The sequence below is a fragment of the Bubalus bubalis genome, chromosome 18 (genome assembly GCF_019923935.1).
Source record: "Bubalus bubalis isolate 160015118507 breed Murrah chromosome 18, NDDB_SH_1, whole genome shotgun sequence".
Taxonomy (NCBI): domain Eukaryota; kingdom Metazoa; phylum Chordata; class Mammalia; order Artiodactyla; family Bovidae; genus Bubalus; species Bubalus bubalis.
Window position 1 is genome coordinate 2,544,126 of NC_059174.1, and position 20,122 is coordinate 2,564,247.

Sequence of the window (20,122 nt, forward strand, 5' to 3'; positions counted from 1 at the left end):
TCAAATGAGTCAGCTCTTTACATCAGGTGGCCAAAGTATTGTAGTTTCAACATCAGTCCCTCCAATGAACACCCAGGACTGATCTCTTTTAGGATGGACTGGTTGGATCTCCTTGCAGTCCAAGGGACTCTCAAGAGTCTTCTCCAACATCACAGTTCAAAACCATCAATTCTTTGGCGCTCAGCCTTCTTTATAGTCCAACTCTCACATCCATACATGACCACTGGAAAAACCATAGCCTTGACTAGACCAACCTTTGCTGGCAAAGTAATGTCTCTGCTTTTGAATATGCTGTCTAGGTTGGTCATAACTTTCCTTCCAAGGAGTAAGTGTCTTTTAATTTCATGGCTGCAATCACCATCTGCAGTGATTTTGGAGCCCAGAAAAATAAAGTCAGCCACTGTGTAAAGGACATTAGCAACATTGTTAGAGTTCCCTCTTGAAAGCCTTGGTTTTTGAAGCTTTCTGATACCAATTCTGTAACACTACAACTGGGATTTTGCCTCAACCAAGAAACTTTTCTAAAACAAAAACAATAAGCATTTTTTAAAGTCATAAAATATTTAACAGTGCTGTCTTTTGGTACATTTCCCAGACTAGCAGAGTGTAAAAGAAGTGGAAGAAACCAATATTTTAAGATTATATAACAATCAATGATGTATCATATCAGGAAACATTATTTTGTATTTAGAATTCTATCCTCAGTCAGATTGTGAATTTAGAAATTTTAAAAAAGCCATTTAGACTTGCAGAACTCAGAAAATGTATCTTTTACATGACCTTTCTAAGGGAAGCTGAGTATGTACTCCAATGAACTTAAAGAGTGATGACTAAGAGAAAGATGGGCAAAAAAAAAAAAAAATAGTGGATTTCACCAGGAGTCTTAGATTGACTTCCGTGCAACAGTACTAGCAGCCACCTAACCAGATAGGAACACAAGGAAGAATATCCTCAGGAAAAATAATGAAATAGATTTCAGCAATAGACAAACTGGTTAAGAATCTCACAATTTTAAGAACATGGTGAAGAAGGTACCGTTTCTTCTCTCAGTGGGAGAAAAAAAGCCCTGAAGAACAATACAACTTCAGAAAAAACACAAACTTACAAGAAAATTATGAAGCATATATAAAGCAAACAAAAACTTGGTGTGTGTGTGTGTGTGTGTGTATTTTTTAGCCACCCACCACCTCCGTTTCACTTACAGTGAGATGAAGAACTATAAAACTTTCAGAAGACAATGTCGAATATCTTTATGTCCATGATGGTAAAGGAGTTCTTAAACTAGATACAAAAAGCAAAGACCATAAAGGAAAGAATGGGTAAATTTAATTACTTTAAGGCCTTGTGTTATACAAGGGTTATCACAAAGAAAATATAAAGACAAGTCACAAATTGGGAGACAATATCTGAAATATAAATAACTGACATAGGAGTGGCATTCAGAACATACAAAGTACTTCTAAAAATCAATAAGAAAATGACAAACAAAAGCCCTGGATAGGTACTTCAGCAAAGAGAAATACAAGTGGCCAACAAAAATATTAATAGGAAAAGATGCTTAACTTCATTAATCAGTGGAACACAAAATGAATCACAATGAGATGTCACTGGTCAACCACCCAACAGCCAAAAATTTTAAAGTCTGAGAACGCTGATTGTTACTGAGGTTGTAGGGCAGCTGGAACTATGGAAGCAGAAACAGATATATGCGTGCTCAGTTGCGTCCCACTTTTTGGGATCTCATGGACTGTAGCCCACCAGACTCCTCTGTCCATGGGAGTGTCCAGGCAAGAGTACTGGTGTGGATTGCGATCTTCTCCTCCAGGAGGAAACTCCAGGGTCAGGATCTTCCTGACCCAGGGACCAAACCCATGTCTCCTGCATTGCAGGCAAATTCTTTACCACTGAGCTACCTGGGAAGCCCATAAATAGATAACAACCATCTGGCATAATTTGAATGAAGATACTCATGATCCAGCTATTTAGCTGCTAAGTGAATATCCTACAGCACTGGTAGCAGGAGATATAGACACGATTGTTCCTAGTAGCGCTTTAACAGTTTTTGGGTGTTGCGGCAGTCGTACCTGACTCTTTGTGAGCCATGCACAGTAGGCCGCCAGACTCCGTCCGTGGGATTCTCCAGGAAAGAATACTGGAGTGAGTTGCCATTTCCTTCTCCAGGGGATCTTCCCCCCAACGCAGGGACTGAACCCGGTCTCCTGCATTGCAGGCAGATTCTTTACCATCTGAGCCACCAGGGAAGCCCAAATATTCCATTAGGTAGGTAAAAATGAAAATGACTTATTTACCTCTATAGATGATGGGGGGCGCTCAGTAGGAAAGGGTGACAAGGGCATTCCTGACACCATTCCAGAGAGTATAAGTTGGTAAGTCATTTTTGGAGTAATTTGGCAACTTCACATTTAAAAGATGGATGCTCTTTGATCCAGCAGTTCTATTTCTAGGAATCTTTACTATAGACACACAAATTCACTCATCTCCTGGGGTCCTCTCCCATCCCACGAGCTTGGATTCCCAGGAGTGAGCCTTTTGTCAAGGAAACATGATTCCAAAGGGGCCAATCCCTCAATAGCTCTCTGCCTTTTCATCATGTGCTCAATGAACTCCTATCCATCCTTTATTTGAACCAAATATTTCCTCTTCAAAATGTTTTCCTGACTCTCCACAGTAAAGTAGGCCACCCTCTACCCATTCTTATTATTTATTCACAGTTGCATGCTTACTTATAGGACTTATTTACTGTCTGTACTCCCCACCAGAGCAAAGGCTGTGACTATTCTGTTCCAGGGCCTGACCCAGGGCTAACTCGTGAAAACAATGGACTGGGCACTGTCTGTCTTTGTCCTGAAACCTTATCTGGGTTCACCTAGGGGCTTGCTGAAAACCTGCTGCACGCAGAGACTTGTCCAGAAGGCCCCATACGCGGGTAGCAGCATCTGAGAGCCAGTCATTGGCATCTTGGAACCTCGGAGACAGGTGAGAAGGAGTGAGTCACACAGCAAAAGCCATTCACTGTGCTGGCGCTGAGACAATCTGTGACCCTGGCAGGGACAAACGAAACTTGTGGATGCCAGTATCAGGCTGGGCTCTGAGCCCCAACCCAAATGCCTTCCTGGATCCCACTAGGGATTGGTGACTGCATGTCAGCCTCTGGCACCATGACCCTCTGGCTGGACCTTCTTTGCCCGAACATAGCACGTTGCAGACTTCCTGGTTGACTCTTCCACTTAACCATGTGCTCCTTCTAGGTGGAGCCAGGAGTCTGCTTTTATCCCCAGAGGCTATCCTGGGATGGGGGGGCCACATATGGGGAGGAAAGGGGCCGGTGGCAGGGGCCCCATTGCCCCAGCCCACTGCTCACCCCGAGATGTTTGCAGCTCAATGCCAGGACACAGACGATCATTTTGCAACATTTAAAAATATCGAATCACTATGTTGTGCACCTGGAACTTATGTAGCACTGTAGGTCAATTATATAATTAAAAGTACAATAAAATTTTGGAGAGAAGAGGAGAAGAGGTGGAGGCATTAAATCTCCATCTCTTAGAACATTTTCATTTTATTTTTGGCCATGCCATGTGGCTTGCAGGATCCTATTTCCCCCATCAGGGCCTGAACCCGGGCCCTCAGCAGTGAGAGCACAGAGTCCCAACCACCGGACAGGCAGAGAATTCCCTCCTGTAACATTTATAAATTTAAAAATTGCATTTTTCTCTTTTTATTGTATCTATCTGAGATGGCTGATGTTAATTAAACCTAGTATGGTAATAACTTTCCAATATAGGTAAATCAAACCCTCATGTTGTACACCTTAAACTTACAGAGTGATGTATGTCAATTCTTCCTCAATAAAACTGAAAACAAAAAAACCCCAAAATGTCAGGACAGCTCCTTGACACCCAGAGACGCAGATCTCTGGATGATGATCTGCCTTTTGAAGCCTATGATGGAGGCTTCTGCTCCATCCCCAGTTCAGTTTACTTGTTAGAACCACAAGCATTGAAGTCAAAGATGTAAGTTTGAGTTCCAGCCCATATATTAAGCCCCATGTGACCCTAGCCTAAGTCATTAATAAATTCTGCATTTTAAAAACTTTCTTCTATTGTGAGAAGGGGCAAATGGAGGCTTTATGGGGCCCAAAGTTTCTACAGCTAGACGGGTCCCTAACTGAGGCATCCTGAAGTTTCGGCTTCAAGGTCAGTATCAATCTGCTCCCTGCGAGGAAGAAATGGAAAGTGCCAGACTTCCCTTGACCTGCCTGCTTTGCAGTGAGGACGTGGGTCTGCAATCCAGGTCCCACCAATCCAGGCTGAGAACGGGAAGCCAGCAACCTCCAGAATCCCTCCTAGTGACTGATGGCCTCAGTTCTCACTCCCATCGGGAATGGGCTAAGGTCTTCTGGTGGTTAACTGTCAGTCTGCAGCCCAGCTCTGTATTCCGGTGTGATGGGTATTCTATTTGCACGGACTCCAATCTGCTTCCCTGTCCTTCCCAGAGGTTCTGTGACCCTTCTCCCTCCTTTTCAACATTTTTGGAGCACGTGTTGGCTTTCATTTCCTGAATTTAAGACTAGCTCTTACATATCCGCATCTTCCCCCTTCGCCTACCCCCCACCTCCTTTTTTAAAATCCAGCCTCTGTTTCGTAAGACCCTCTGCCGGCGGAGCCAGGTGCTGTAGCTTGCAGCTAGGAATCATATTTTGTTCTCCTCCAGGGCCTGGCACAGAAGGACCACAGGGAGACAGCCACCCTAGAGCCTTTTTTCTTCCAAGCTCCTGGCAAGCTTTATCTGGTTACATCCACCCCGTGACTTGCCCTCCAGGCACTGATCTTGCTGCCAGCCTCTTGCTCTGCCACACGCTCTGCCTGGCTTGCTGCCCAGGCCTGCCCAGCCTTCTTTCCCTCTACTTTGCCTGCTCATTGCCTCCCTTCAGGCTTATCCAGGAAGCTCCCTAGATTCTGCACTCTGAACCCCGAGCTTACCACTTCCCACATCTCACCCTGCAGCTGCGGTCCTAGCTACGGCCGACTGCCGAGCTCTTGGGCAAACAGGATGGGAAAATCTGACCCTTCTTGGTCCGGGAAACAGGTTTCTGCAAGTCTGATGCCCCCTCTCCTCCCCACTGTGGTCTCAGAGCAAACCCGTGTCCCTCTCTTCATCCTCCTTCTCATCCTGTAGCGTTGGACAAGTCCCTTCACTTTTGCATTTTGCTTCTCCAACTTTATAGGCCGTACACTCTAATTTGTATCATACAGGTTAAATATGTTTATTTCTGTAAGTAGGAGCTTTCCCATGAGGACAAATCAAAAGTTCACCTTACTTAGGCAGGTGATGGGGTCGTATGGGCTCCTGGGAGATTGGGTCAGAGAAAGACTAAAGGGAGACCCCAAGATATAGGCTTGGCTGATTTCTTGCTGAAGACACAGATGAATATAAAAGCATTGGCTTTGGTGGCACGTGGTGCCAGAGGATTTGGGGGAACAGAGTCTGGGGGTGGTGCAGTGGAGGGGGAGATGTACTGACTTCAGGGGCCAGCTGGCCACAGTACCCCTCCAGTCCCAAGTAGGGCTGGGCCAGCCTTCTCGGCTGCAGGATGAGGCATCCTGAGGGAGACTGAGAGGGAAAGAAAGTGCTGGAGAAGGAGCCAAGTCATTTGAACTTATTCCCTGTGCTCAGGAGAAGTGGGGGAACCAGTCTGCTTTCTATGAAGAGTGTTCCTGTCAGGAATTCAGCTCCTACCTGCTGTTACTTAATCACTTCAGTCACGTCTGACTCTCTGCCCCCATGGACTGCAGCCCACCAGGCTCCTCTGTCCATAGGATTTTCCAGGCAAGAATAGTGGAGTGGGTTGCCACGCCCTCCTCCAGGGATCTTCTCCACCTAGGGAGGGATCGAACCTGCGTCTCCTGCACTGCAGGCAGATTCTTTACTGCTGAGCCACCAGGGGAAACCATTCAGCTCCTAAAGAGGACTCGAAAGAAAGAGAAGTGGGCAGAAAGAAACTAGTTTGGGAACTCGGTCCTGGCCTGCTACAGGCGGGACCTCCCAAACTCTGGGCCACCTCGTGCCCAGCCCCTTCGGCACCACGCGTGGGTCTCCTGGCCCTGGTGACCACCAGCTGGGGGCCTCCACTACGGCCCGGGGTGCTCAGCAGTGGACGAGGCCCAGCTGAAGCTGCTCGGGCCGCGCGGCAGCACCAGGTCCAGGCTGAGGTCGCGCTGCTCGTCCTCGGAGAACACTGGCCGGTAGCCCAGCAGCTGTAGTGCTCCGGCACACAGATCCTGCACACGGCGGATCTTGGCGAAGGGCAGGGCGTGGCGCCAAGCCTGTGAGACGTTGAGCGCGTCCCTTGACGTGGTCTTGAAGGCCTCACGGCGCGCGCCGGGCCCGGCGCCGTGCGTGATGTTGTGGATCCAGGCCTCGAGCTGCGGCGTGAGGCTCAGGCCCGCGAAGGCGTACAGCTCTCGGATCTCCGGCAGCGGCGCCCGCGCCAGATCCTCGAAGCGCACCAGGCGGTAGCGGCCGCGCAGGGCGGGCGGCGGCTTGCGTGTGGCCGCCTCGGCGATGCGCACGTGGCTGCGGCACACCTCGCGCACCACGCGCAGCTCCGGGTCGGCCTCCACCCACTTGCCGTTAGTGCCCAGCACGATGCCGTTGTCGCGCGCCAGGGCCTTGGCCGTCTGCTCGCGCGAGCGCAGCACAGCGCGCGGGTCACGCACCAGGTGCACGATGCGCAGGTGGAGCGCTGGGTCGCTGAGCAGCGGGTAGAGCACCTGCAGGTTGAAGAAACGCACCTCCTTGAGCACCACGTGACTGTAGGAGCGGCAGGCCTCCTGCGCCAGGCTGAAGGGCCGCCGCGCGCACAGCGGCTTGCACACCGCCTCGCTGCTGATGGCGCCGCGCGGGAAGGCGCTGCAGGCGGGCGGAGAGCACAGAGCCCGGCTCTCCGCCCACTGGAAGAGGTCCGACAGGTTGCGCCTCCACGGCAGGTAGGCGTCGAACACATCCATGTCGCACAGGAAGACTGAGCGCACCAAGTCGCGCACTGCCATGTGCAGCGCCAAGGCGCTGCCCTGCGACAGGGCGGCCCACACGTGCCACGCGGGCTCCATCAGGTAGAAGACGTCGGGGTGCTGGCTGAAGAGCTGGCCCACGAAGGACGAGCCCGAGCGCCACGAGGACAGCACCAGCACATGCACCCGCTCCTCGCTGCTCGCCGCAGGCGGCAGTCTGGGCCGGGAGATCAGGAAGAGCAGGAGGCCGGTCTGCGCCAGCAGGAGCGCGGTCACCGCCGTGCTGGAGACGCGCCGCAGCCACATGCCGCCGGCCGGAGACCTGCAGAGGGAGCAGGCAGTAGCTGTTGGGGATCAGGGGCCACTTGCCCATCCCACATCCCACATCCCCGTCTGGGGCTGGCGGGGAGCAGCTCTGGAACTTGCCCACCGCCCCAGGGAGACCACCCCACTGAGGACCTCCCAAGTCAGGATTGTGACTTGAAGGTATGAGCAGTCTTTGCAGAGCCAAACGCCAGTTGCACAAGACTATGGGCAATGTTCTTCCCTTTGTCTCTTTTCCTCTTCCCCAGCCCTTTTCTTTCTCAGGGGGAACATATATGTAAACCGGAAGTCCTGCTTTTTGCTTAAAATTCCTTATAGGGGAGCAATTTTAGGTTGTTTACCTAAATAGCTTGCTGGATGATTTAGCAGAGCCTTCCCAACTGCGCCACTTCCTAGCCTAACATCTCAGACCAAAGGCTTCATTGCTCTGTGACTCAGTTCACCCATCTGTAAAAGGGGATTCATCTTGGTCCTGGAGTATTGGGATGAGCCCCGAGGGCTGGGGCATGTAGTAATTCTCATACCTGAAAACTTGCACTTTCTGCCTAGTGTGCTTCTGTATTGTTTGACTTTTTAAATAAGCAGATGTTACTTTTGCTATTACAAATAAATAGATAAAAAACAGCAACTGTTGCTCTCACCCATGGAGAGTGAAGTCCTGCAGGAAGCACGGATTCTCAAGGGAGGATATCCTTCTGGATTGGTGGGATTTGGCAGAAGAAACCAGTTAAGGGAGAGGTAGGACGGAGCCGGAGAAGGGGAAAGATGAGGGCAGAGTCAGGCCCCTTTCCATGCTAAGGTTACTTACTGCTGTCCCTGGCTGCTGGGAGGGCTGCCCACCTCGATCACAGGTCCATGGGAGAGGCCTGGAGGTTTTTCAGGGCCTGGGAAGGCAGGAGAGGGCTGGGTCAGATGGCCCTGGACACTGGGAGGGCTCTGTCTTCCCAGACTGACAGAAGTTCCCCTCGGGTGGGAGTCTAGTTGCCCTTCCCCTGGCTGGAGCTGGGCAGGGATGAGCAGGTGGCTGGATACATTTTCCCAGATGGAAGTGAAATGAAAGTCTCTCCTGCTGGGTTTGAGTCTCTCTGATGCCACTCAGGAGCTGGGAGATGGGACAAATGACTTAAGTTTTCCAAGACTCAAGTTTCCTCCTCTGTAAAATGGGGATGATAACATTTGACCGTAAGGTTGTCGAGAGGAATGCTGCTGCAAACACGTTACGAGGAAAGGGGCTTGGTAAAGCGCCTCACGTGTCCCATGTTACTGATGTAGTGTTCAGCTGTGTCTGAGGGGAAACCATGGGGAGTCTCCGCCCAGAGAAGACCCCTGAGGTCACCTATGCTTGGAATCCCAGCATCTCCCAGGCCCCCTGCAGCCCCCGAACATGCCTGAGTCCTTTAGTGGATCTTAAGAATGTCCCAGGGTGCAGGGGGAAAGATAAACTGGGGCACTGAGATTGACATATACACACTACTATATATAAAAGAGATAACTAATAAGGACCTACTATAGCACAGTACTCTGTAATGACCTATATGGGAATAGAATCTAAAAAAGAGTGGATATAGATGTAATCATTGATTCATTTTGCTGTACAGCAAAAACTAACACAACATTGTTAATCAACTATACTCCAATACAAACTAATTAAGAAAGAATGTCCCACAGAGGGTCCTACAGAATGAAAGGAACACCGAGCCCAGCTCCCCCACCCCCAGGTCCCAGAGTTTTCTCCTCTTTGCACTGTTCTTCCTGCTGCGATCTCAAGGATGAGCTGCTTGGGAAGAGAAGGATCTGGAAGTTTCCTCTTTCCTTTCACAGCATTTGCTCCCCACGGAGACACCTTCACCGGCCACGTCACCACTGAGGGCAGATGGCGTCTAGACTGTGAGCACAGACCCCTCTGGACTCCCCCCGTATCAGGGGCCTGCAGGATGCCCAGCAGCTCTTGTTTCCTGCTCGGTCTCCCCCGGAAGACCTGGACAGCAGCCACCCGCCTGCTGTGCACACGTTATCTCCTCTCCTTGAGGTTGTGCTTCCCAAGAACAGGGTACAGGAGCGGGAGGAAACTCTAACTCCTCTTTACTGACATATATTACCTCAAGGGCTAGGAGATTTGGGGTTTCCCTGGTGGCTTAGTGGTAAAGAACCCACCTGCCAATGCAAGAGACGCAGGTTCGATCCCTGGGTTGGGAAGATGCCCTGGAGAAGGGAATGGCAGCCCACTCCAGTATTCTTGCCTGGAAAATCCCATGGACAGAGGAGCCTGGTGGGCTACAGCCCATGGGGTCGCGGATATGACTTAACAACTAAGCATGCGTATACAGCTAGGTGATTTAACTCAACAGCTCCTGAGGTGGGCATTATGATCTCAATTTTTTATTTAGCTTAATTTATTTATTTTGGCCACAGCACTTGGCTTGTGGGCTCCCAATTTCTTGACCAGGGATCAAACCCAGGCCCTTGGCAGTGAAAGCTTGGAGTCCCAACCACTGGACCGCCAGGGAATTCCCTATGATCTCAGTTTTTTAGACAAAGGACCCAAGGTTTGGAGAGACAGCAAGGGACCCCAACCCAGGACTTATTTCGAGGTTTCTGGCACTTTCTAATCATAGGCTGCTGGCCTCTCCCCTGGTGCTGGGAGATCCTGCAGAACACAGGACCCTGATACTTGGGCCCAAACACAGCTTCCCGGGCTTGCCTCACCCTCCCCTGGTAAGGAGGATCTTACCCCCAGGCCAAGATGCTTGTTACCTGCACTCCAGGGATGCCAGAGGTCTTCTTAAGTGACACACTATACAGGAACTGTTATCTGATCCTCCTGTTGGAACTCAAGAACTAGGAAGCAGATGGAAACATCCTGCACACTCAGGGTGTCCAGAGAATCCAGGTCCCAGCTGGGCGTTTTCTGAGAAGGCACCTTACATTCAGCACACCACCAACTGGCCCAGGGTTCAAGTGAGGAAGAACATGTCAGGCAGGCACTGGGATGTGTATTTTATCTTCTTGATTGAATTTTATTCTCCCCAAGTCCCTAGAAGGTAAAAATCATCCCGTGTGTTTTAGTTGAGGCAATGGGGCTTAGAGACATGAATACACAGCTAGTAAGGGGTAGGGCAGGGGTTTGAATCCAATTGCCAGGCCCCCAGTGTGGGGCTCTGGGTGGCCCCATTCCTAAACCTCTGCCCATTGAAGCTCCCCACTCTGGAAGGGTCATCTGCCTCTCCTATGAATCCTTTGTAATATTTTGTGGGCACATATTTATTATTTGTCTAATTTTTGAAAAGGTGATATATAGAAGTGGTACAAAATTCTGTGTGTGTGGAGTTTTCTCCTTTTGGGAACCTTCCTACACTGTTGGTGGAAATCGTATTACTAAGCTGGTACAACCACTATGGAGAAGAGTATGGAAGTTTCCCAAAAAGCTAAAAATACAGCTACCATATGATCCAGCAATCCCATTCCTGGGCATATACCTGAAAAGACAACTCTAATTAAAAAGATACATGTACCCCAATATTCATTTGTTGTTGTTGTTAAGCAACCTGAAGGTTCATAAACAGATAAAGAAGATAAGGTACATATATCCAATAGAATATTTCCAAGCCTTAAAAAGAATACAGTAATGCTATCTGCAGCAACACAGATGGGCCTAGAGATTATCATACTAAGTCAGACAGAGAAACACAAATACCTTACGATAGCACTTATATGCGGAATCCAAAAAAAAAAATGATACAAATGAACTTATTTACAAAACAGAAATAGACTTCAGTTCAGTCATCAGTCATGTCTGACTGTTTGCAACCCCGTGAATTGCAGCACGCCAGGCCTCCCTGTCCATCACCAACTCCCGGAGTTCACTCAAACTCACGTCCATCAAGTCGGTGATGCCATCCAGCCATCTCATCCTCTGTCGTCCCCTTCTCCTCCTGCCCCCAACCCCTCCCAGCATCAGAGTCTTTTCCAATGAGTCAACTCTTCGCATGAGGTGGCCAAAGTACTAGAGTTTCAGCTTTAGCATCATTCCTTCCAAAGAACACCCAGGACTGATCTCCTTTAGAATGGACTGGTTGGATCTCCTTGCAGTCCAAGGGATTTCACAGACACAGAAAACAAACTTGTGGTTACCAAAGGGATGAGGGGGATAAATTGGAAATTTGGGATTAACAGATATACACTAGTATATATAAAATAAATAATAAGGACCTACTGTATAGCACAGGGAACTATTCAATATTTTGTAATAACCTATATGGGAGAAGAATTATATATATATATATTTGCTGTACACCTGGAAGTGTTAATAAACTATACTTAAATAAAAATAAATAAAAGTTTTAAAGTGTATAAGACCTAAAAGAAAAAAGCATATACATACTAGAAATTCTGTAAATATCCTAAAATTTTATATGAAATTCTTTATTGTATGTTCGTGTACTATTTCATTCATTCTGTAAACATTTATTCTGTGGCTATTATGTGCAAAGCATGAAAGTAAATATTGACATGTGGCCACTGCCTTCAGCTTAATTTCTAGCTGAGAAGGTCACCACGAAGCAAGTGATCATTTAACCACAAGCCATAGTAAGTATCCATGGGGTCACAAAGAGCTGGACACGACTGAGCAACTGAACTGAACTGATAGGGAGTGTAATAAAGGGCAAGGACAGTGCTGTGGGAGCCTGCAGCTAAGGGCAAGCAGAGAAGTCTTTCCTTAGCCAAGTGCTTTTTGAACTGGGATCTGAAGGCTGAGCAGGGAATAACTGTGGGAAGGGCTGTGTGAGGGAGCCGGCAGAGAGAAGAGGTTAGTATGTCAGATGAAGCAGCATCTCTGAAGGCTCCAAGAAGGAGCATTTCATGTTCAAGGGTCAGAGGAAGGCCAGAGAGGCTGTAGGTACAGTATCTAAAGGAAAAAAAAAAAAAGAAGTCATCCCACTGAACCCAGCCCCATTCGTGGCAGATTTGCTGTTAAAGAAAGCAAACCCTGGTGTGCATGCTTTCCTGGACTTCTCACAGCCGAGCACCGCTGACGGCATCGCAGACCAGGATTTCCAACTTGGACTTGCCCTGTTCTACGCAATCTACCCAGAGCTGCTCCTTGAATTTCCCCAAATGTCTTTTATTCCCTCCTCCTCACTATATACAGAACATCATTAGTGTAAAATTATAATTAGAGAAACAGTTCCTGCCTCCAGGCATCTGAAACAAACTTAGTTCGGTAAGAAGTACATGAAGAGGAAAGTGTCAGGACTTCCCTGGTGGTCCAGCAGTTAGGACTCTGCACTTTCCATACCAAGGGCCAGGGTTCAATCCCTGGTCAGGGAACTTAAGATCCCTCAAGCCACCAGGCATGGCCAACAAAAGGAAAGTGTTCTATTAACTGAAGCATATTGTTTCTGTAAATATAGTAATTTGGAGGGAAGAAAAAGGGACTAAGAGGAAGAAAAAGGGCTCTGCCCTGCTTTCTATGGGCTTCCCTGGTGGCTCAGATGGTAAAGAATCCACCTGCAACGTGGGAGACCTGGGTTCGATCCCTGGGTTGGGAAGATCCCCTGGAGGAGGGAATGATAACCCACTCCGGTATTCTGGCCTGGAAAATCTTCATGGACAGAGGAGCCTGGTGGGGTATAGTCCATGGGGTCACAAAGCTCAGACATGACTGAGCTTTCTATAATAATAGCTAATATGATAGCCCATAGAAAAATGCCAATCAATTTTATCAAAAGGCCCGGAGGGACTTTGTTTTGTATCCCAGATTAGCAAGATTAGCTTTCCAGTAGTAGAGAGCTGTGTATTCAGGCCACTAAGACACATCGCCCACGGCACACGGGAGAACATGGAACTGGTCCTGCATTGAGAGGTGCAGTTTTTTAATGTCTGTCCTTTCAGAAATAGTAGCTTTATACTCATAAATTCAGTGCCTACAAAGTATAAGGCAAAGAGTATGTGGGCTCAGCCGCTCATTAAAAAAAAAAAAGTAAGCCTGATGCCACATTTCAGGACGTAGAGATTGCAAAAATCTTATTTTTTTCAAATAAAAAATAACCTAATATTAAGATCATTGAATTGTTTAAAAAAAAAAAAGTTAAGAATCCTGCCAGAGTAAGACAATAAATGTCATGTCAGGGATTGCCCCAAAGCCTGAGTCAGATGATATTAATAGATATTTGCTGAATCGATATCAGGCACTCTGATCCAAATCCGAAGGGAGTGACTCCCCACTTGTTCTGTGTTTCTTTCTGCTGAGCATCTAAATGTTATGATGGCTTCTAGTCATCCCTGACTAGCTCTTGGTCTGAGAGACAGAGAAGGAGCCCCCATTATCTCTGATGTGCGATGGGAACACTGAGCTACAGGGCAGGCCTCGCAGGGGAGGTGCGGGAGGACAGGGATCTGCCCTCTGGGCCCACTCCGGCTGCTCTAGACTGCAGCTCCTCCATCTCCAGTGTCTCCCAGCCCTGCAGAGTCTAAGGCAGTGAAAGGTAATCCTAGGTACCACTCCCTGGCTCAGATTTCTCTCAGTTTGGCATCAGCTGCAGGCCATTCTGTTCAGGAATCCCAAAGGCTAAAGAAAAGAGATTTCGGATGAGGCATGCGTGGACCTGAGGCATCAAGGGCCACCCCTGGAGATGAACCAGCTCTGATGGAGCCCAGGGTATCTGCTGGAGAGAAGGCTGACATGAAGGGCAAGAAAGACAAGGAAAGATGAGAAGGAAGAGAGAAAAGAAGAACAAGAGACAGGAAAAGGACCAAGGGAGGGAAGGGGAGAGAGAGGAGAAAGATGGATGCCTGTGGTGGTGTGGGAATCATGGAATACCACCTGTGAGGGCTTCCTACATACCAAGCCTTTCCAACCTAACTTCCTCTGAAGCTCAGATCAGGATTATCTCACAACAATGCTATGAGGTGTGTCTGATGTGCTACCCTATTTTACAGAAGAGGAAATTGAGGCTTAGAAAGGTTCAGGAACTTGCCCACACAGCAACAGTCAGAATTTGAACTCCAGCTGTCTAACTTTAGAGCACTTCACTACATAATGTTGAGTGAAAAAAAACACAGCAAAACATACAGTGTGTTAAAAATACGTGAATATCAAAGGACACCATCAATAAACTGAAATGATATCCACAGATGGGAGAAAATATTTACAAATCATATAAATAGCAAGGGACTTGTACCCACATATAAAGAGCTCTCACAACTGAACAATAAAAAAAAAACCCTGATTTTAAAATAAGCAACAGATTTGAGTGGATATTTCTCTAGAGAAGATGGACACATGGTCTATAAGTGCCTGAAAAGATCCTTGATAGCTTCAGTCATTAGAAAAATGCAAATCAAAACTACATTGGGATACCACTTTCCATCCTCTAGCTTGGCTGTAATAAAAAAAAGATAATAGCAAGTGTTAGTGAGAATATGGTGAAACTGCGACCCTCATGGAGAAGGCAATGGCACCCCACTCCAGCACTCTTGCCTGGAAAATCCCATGGACGGAGCGAAGTCAGACACGACTGAGCAACTTCACTTTCACTTTTCACTTTCATGCACTGGAAAAGGAAATGGCAACCCACTCCAGTGTTCTTGCCTGGAGAATCCCAGGGACGGGGGAGCCTGGTGGGCTGCCGTCTATGGGGTCGCACAGAGTCGGACACGACTGAAGCGACTTAGCAGCAGCAGCAGCAGCAGCAACCCTCATAGGCTGCTGGTGGGAATGTAAAATGGTGGATTGCTGCGGAAAGCAGGTCATCCCTTAAGTAAACATAGAATTACCACGTGATCCAGCAATTCTGCTCTAAAATACACAAATCCAAGAGAACCAAAAATATTTGTCTACACAAAAATGTGCTCATGAAGTTTCACAGCAGCATTAATCATAATAGCCCCAAAATGGAAATGTCCTATATGCCTATCAGTTGATTAATGGATAAACAAAATGTGCTGTACTCATGTAACTGAATATTCTCTGGCAGTAAGAAGGAATGAAACAGTGATATGTGCCCCGACACAGATGAACCTTCAGGTGGTTAACGCACAAGACTGAATATGCTATAAACTGTACCTTCAAAGAATGTAAATTATATCTCAATAAAGCTGTTACTTAAACAAACAAACAAAAACCTAAATGATTTAGTATAATCAGAAATCCAGAAGGATGCGTGCTGAATATTGGTGGTTATTATTCTGTGGCCAGATTACAGGTCATTTTTTTCTTGTTTTATTACTTTGTCAGTCATTAACAATCAGGTCTTTTTCATCGATTCAAAGAGGCATGGGTGGAGTTTGCTGACTTAGCTTTTATTGCAGGGAGAGAGGCACCCCCAAACCATCTTCCAGCTGACCTGAGTGCCTAGGTGCCTAGGGGCGTGGGATGGAAAACTACCTGGCCTTTGTCAAGGGCTCCAACCCACACTCAGCCTCAGGGCTCTGGGCTGGGGCAGGCAGTGGTGAAGACGTGCTTGGCCCTAAGCCCGGCCACATCTGCCATTCCCCTGCTGGCCCTGGGGAGCAGCTGTGTGGCATCAGCCGGAGGTAGGGAGGCTACAGTCACAGAGCCCAGATGCTGCTGGAGTAACCAGACCTGCCTGCAGGAACCTACTGGGAAGTGAAATCAAGTTAGTCTGGGAAAGGAGCTTCAAGTCTCCTTGGCTCAGAGCCATGTGCAGGGCACTTCAGAGCAGATGAGCAGAGACCAACACAGAAATCTTTTTCCAAGGCTCTGAACTTTGGGGATCACCAAAGCACAACACCTAACTTGGTCTAAATCACTGCACCTGACAGCTGGAGGGGCCTCAAGTCTGGGACTCCCCCTCTTCTCTGCAGTAACACTTGCAAGGAATAGAGGGTGCATATTTCACACATTCCTCTCTGGTACCCGACGCCCATGTGTGGACTGAGCCCTCTTATGCAGGGATCATCTGGAATGTTCTCTGGTTTATTTTTCTTAATCTCTTATTTTGATTCATTTATTTTTAAAAAGCCGTCTCCCGCGGCCGCCTTCAATTGTATTTATGTCCGCTATCCAGAACCTCCATTCTTTGGACCCCTTTGCTGATGCAAGTAAAGGTGCTGATCTGCCTCCTACTGGCACTGAGGATTATATCCATATAAGGATTCAATGAAGAAACGGCAGGAAGACCCTTACTACCATCCAGGGGATCGCTGATGATTACGATAAAAAGGATCTAGTGAAGGCGTTTAGGAAGAAATTTGCCTGCAATGGTACTGCATTGAGCATCCGGAGTATGGAGAAGGAATTCAGCTTCAGGGTGACCAGCGCAAGAACATACGCCAGTTCCTGGTGGAGATTGGACTGGCTAAGGACAGTTCCTGGTAGAGACTGGACTTGCTAAGGACGACCAGCTGAAGGTTCATGGGTTCGTGGGTTCAAGTGCTTTTGGCTCTCTGAGGCTTAAGTGAGGATTTCCTTGCAATGAGTAGAATTTCTCTTATGTCCCTTGTCACAAGTTTAAAAACCTCTCAGCCTGTATAATGTAACCATCTGGGGTCTGCTTTTAACTTGGACTAGTGGAACTCCTTCATGCAACAAACTGAACAGAGCCATGCTGTCTAGTCTTGGGGTCCTTCATTTAAACAGAGGTCAAGCAGAGGCACCTGGCAGTGTCCAGCCTGAAACAAAGCAGTAACAGTGATGCTTCAGCCAAGTCCAGAGCCCCAGGATCACAGGCGGCTGTGTCTGGCCGGAAGGCCCTCAGCAGTCCCTCTGCAGAGTTCCCTGTCCTGAGAGAACGTCCGCACCTGTACAGCCCTCGAGGAAGCGGAGAATGGAGGATGGTGAGGCAGCTGTGCTGCTAGAGGGAGCCTTTGGTGGTTGGGGAAAGGTCCCCTACTGTCCCCAGCGTGACCCGGCGGGCAGAGCTTAGGGCAACCACCCTCTAGTGAGGGGCCAGGACATCTGGCTTGCCACCAAGGTCTTTTTGACCGGAAATATCCTAAATAATCAATTCCCAAACTAGAAGGTGAGGCCAACCTTCTATCAGTTCAGCTTCTGACAAGGGAACAAATTTCAAACCAATCTATCAGTCACAGCTGTAGAGCTTGCAACTCACTAGCAACAGTGGCCCAATGCCATGTGAAGTAACCAACTGATTTGGGGTTGTTTCCCCCCTCCCCCCCCCCCCCCCCCCCCCGCCCTCTTCAGTTTTAATGTTACATAATGTATTTAAACACTTATTTAAATAAAACTTATTTTCAAAAACAACAACAACAAAAAGAAAACACAAAACAGCCAAAGACAACATGTGTACCTTGTTTGGATTCTGATTCAGACAAACCCAGTGTGAGAAGATATCTTTGAAGTAATCAGAGAAATTTTAACATGGACTGAGTATTAGGTGATATTGGGAAATCTTTGTTAATGCTACTATCACTACAAAGAATACTCCTGTTCATGCATTTCTGTACTTAAATCCCCTGACTAGCCTAGAAGCCAGACCTTATCTCTCTCATACCAGGTAGTCGGATTAGCACATGGGCTAAGAGGATGAACTCTTCTTGATGACTCACTGGGTGATCTTGAGCAAGTTGAGCAAGTTACTTAATCTCTCTGTGCTTACTTTTTAAAAAAATCTATAACTAGAGGAAATAATATAACTCAACTCATGGGCTTGATTTGAAGATTAAATGAATTAATATTAAAGTACACAGATGCTGTCTGGCACATAGTCCACTGAAAAGTATTTTTTCAAGGATCTTTTAAAAATCCTGGATCACAACTGTATTCTGTGCATAAGGAGAACTCAAAGAAAATAGCCCACCCAAGTCCAGGTGACCCTAGTAATAGAAAGAATCAAGCCTAGGCAGCAGTGGAGGTGGTGGTGATTTAGTTGCTAAGTTGTGTCGGACTCTCGCAATCCCATGGACTACAGCTTGCCAGGCTCCTCTGTCCATGGGATTCTCCAGGCAGGAATACTGGAGTGGGTTGCCATTCCCTTCTCCAGGGTATCTTCCCAAACCCAGGAATTGAACCCAGGTCTCCTGCATCACAGGCAGATTCTTTACCAACTGAGCTACCAGGGAAGCCATACATCCCAAACAGAAGATAGTGAATCATGGCTGAAAGCCTGCCTTCTGAAGCCAGATTGGGTTAAAACTGTGCTCTACAACCAGTGGGGTGTGTCACTTTGAGCCAGTCACTCATAACCTCTGGGCTTCAGCTGACTCTGAGAAGGAGGCTCTAGCAGCGCCTACCATGCAGTCTGGAGAGGACTAAATGGAACACACTAACCCTTGGCATGGCCAGGCTCACAGAGCAGCCTGCTATTCTTATTAACTCTGGTACTTGGCTCACTCACTCATGGCTTCACCTCAGCCAAGTCTTTTCCGCTCTTGGGGCCTCACTTTTCCCATCCTCGAGCCTCCAGTACAAGAGGGAAGAGAAAAGAGAGTGAACATCTGCTGGGCACCTATGCTGAGGCCCAGGGAGGCAGGCTCTATTGTTGCCCACGGCCCAGCAGCTGGGAGCAGGGGCCCCCAGACTCAAATTCAGCTGGATCTGGTTCCAAATTCACTTGCCCGAGCTGCTTTTCCTTCAGGGTTCCATGGAAAAAGCCCTTGGAGAGTTTTTTGTTTCTGTTTTTTTTTTTTTTTTTTTTTTTTTAAATGAAAGCCATACCCTTTGAAACTCAAGTTCCAAGAGACAAGGGATCCTCAAGAAATGACCTGTGGAGCTGAAGCCCCAGGAAGACCCTTTCCAACCAGCACTTGGAAAAGGGTGATGCTCTTTTCACGTTCTCATAAAAACCACCCTCAGCTCCAACTGGCACAGCCCACGGGGGGCTGCAAGGTCACCGCCTCCCCAGCTGGGCCCCCGGCCGCCCAGGGTGTGGGCATCCCGCGAGGAGAGAGTATGAATCAACGTACCCCAGGCGAGGTGTCCCGGCCTGGGGGCGCGGCGCTGGGCAGACGCCTCTGGCCCCAGTCTCTGCCGAGACTCCTGGACGCCGCCTTCACCCAGCTCCGTCCGCGGCCGCTGTCTCCTCGCCGGGACAGTCCGCAGGGTCTTACGGCTCTGAAGGGGCACCCGTGCCCCCGGGGCGGAGGGCGCTCCGAGAGGCGTGGACTTGGCAAGCGGGGGCCGAGATATTGGAGGCACCTGGAGAGCCAAGGCGGCGGGAGGCTGGAAACCGGGCAGGAGTCCCCTAAAAAAAAAGAGAGGTGTCGTAAGAATGGGATATTGAGGGAGCCGTCCCGGGGTGGGGGGCAGGACACGAAGCAGTCTCGGAGCCCCTCGGGCGCCCGGCCCCGCGCCGCGCGCTACCTGTGCGGCCGCTCGGAGCCGCGGGCTGGAGCGGAGCGCGCACAATGAGGCGCTTTCAGACGTGGCTGCGGTCCCGGAGCGGGCGGGCGGGCGCCGGGGCGGGAGGGGAGGAAGGAAAGAGCCGGTTGGCCCCCGGGCTCGGGCTAGCCTGCCCACCGCGGGACGAGGGGCCACGCCTCGGGGGAGGGGCGGCCGCCTCGGGCGGGCGCGGGCGAGCCCCGGAGAGGAGGGCGAGCCCCCGAGAGGAGGGCGCAGGTGGGCCCGGGGGAGCGCGGCTCGGCGCGGGGTGTCAGGGGGCGCCCGCCGCGTCGCTTCTCATCCCACTCGTTGACCAAGAGTTTTGCCCTCCAATCAATCCCCAGAGAAGGGAGGCTCCTGGGAACACAAAAGGCCCTTGTGAAAGAAACCGAATCTTAATTTTGCCCCTGCTCGCTCTCGGTGGCATCCTCGCAGCCAAAGGAATCCAAACTGCTTCCCAAGC

At 48.9% G+C, this 20,122-nt stretch overlaps 1 protein-coding gene across 1 annotated transcript; it reads right to left on the bottom strand.

Moving 5' to 3' along the window:
• Window positions 1-1,304: 1,304 nt before the first annotated feature.
• On the bottom strand, window positions 1,305-19,784 carry CHST6 (carbohydrate sulfotransferase 6). Its single transcript, XM_006063347.4, has 5 exons — window positions 19,642-19,784; window positions 19,245-19,522; window positions 10,113-10,392; window positions 8,167-8,242; window positions 1,305-7,356 (listed from the first exon to the last, which is right to left on the bottom strand). The coding sequence occupies exon 5, from the start codon at window positions 7,338-7,340 to the stop codon at window positions 6,153-6,155; it is 1,188 nt and encodes a 395-aa protein (XP_006063409.3). The 5' UTR covers window positions 7,341-7,356; window positions 8,167-8,242; window positions 10,113-10,392; window positions 19,245-19,522; window positions 19,642-19,784; the 3' UTR covers window positions 1,305-6,152.
• Between the last annotated feature and the right edge of the window lie 338 nt (window positions 19,785-20,122).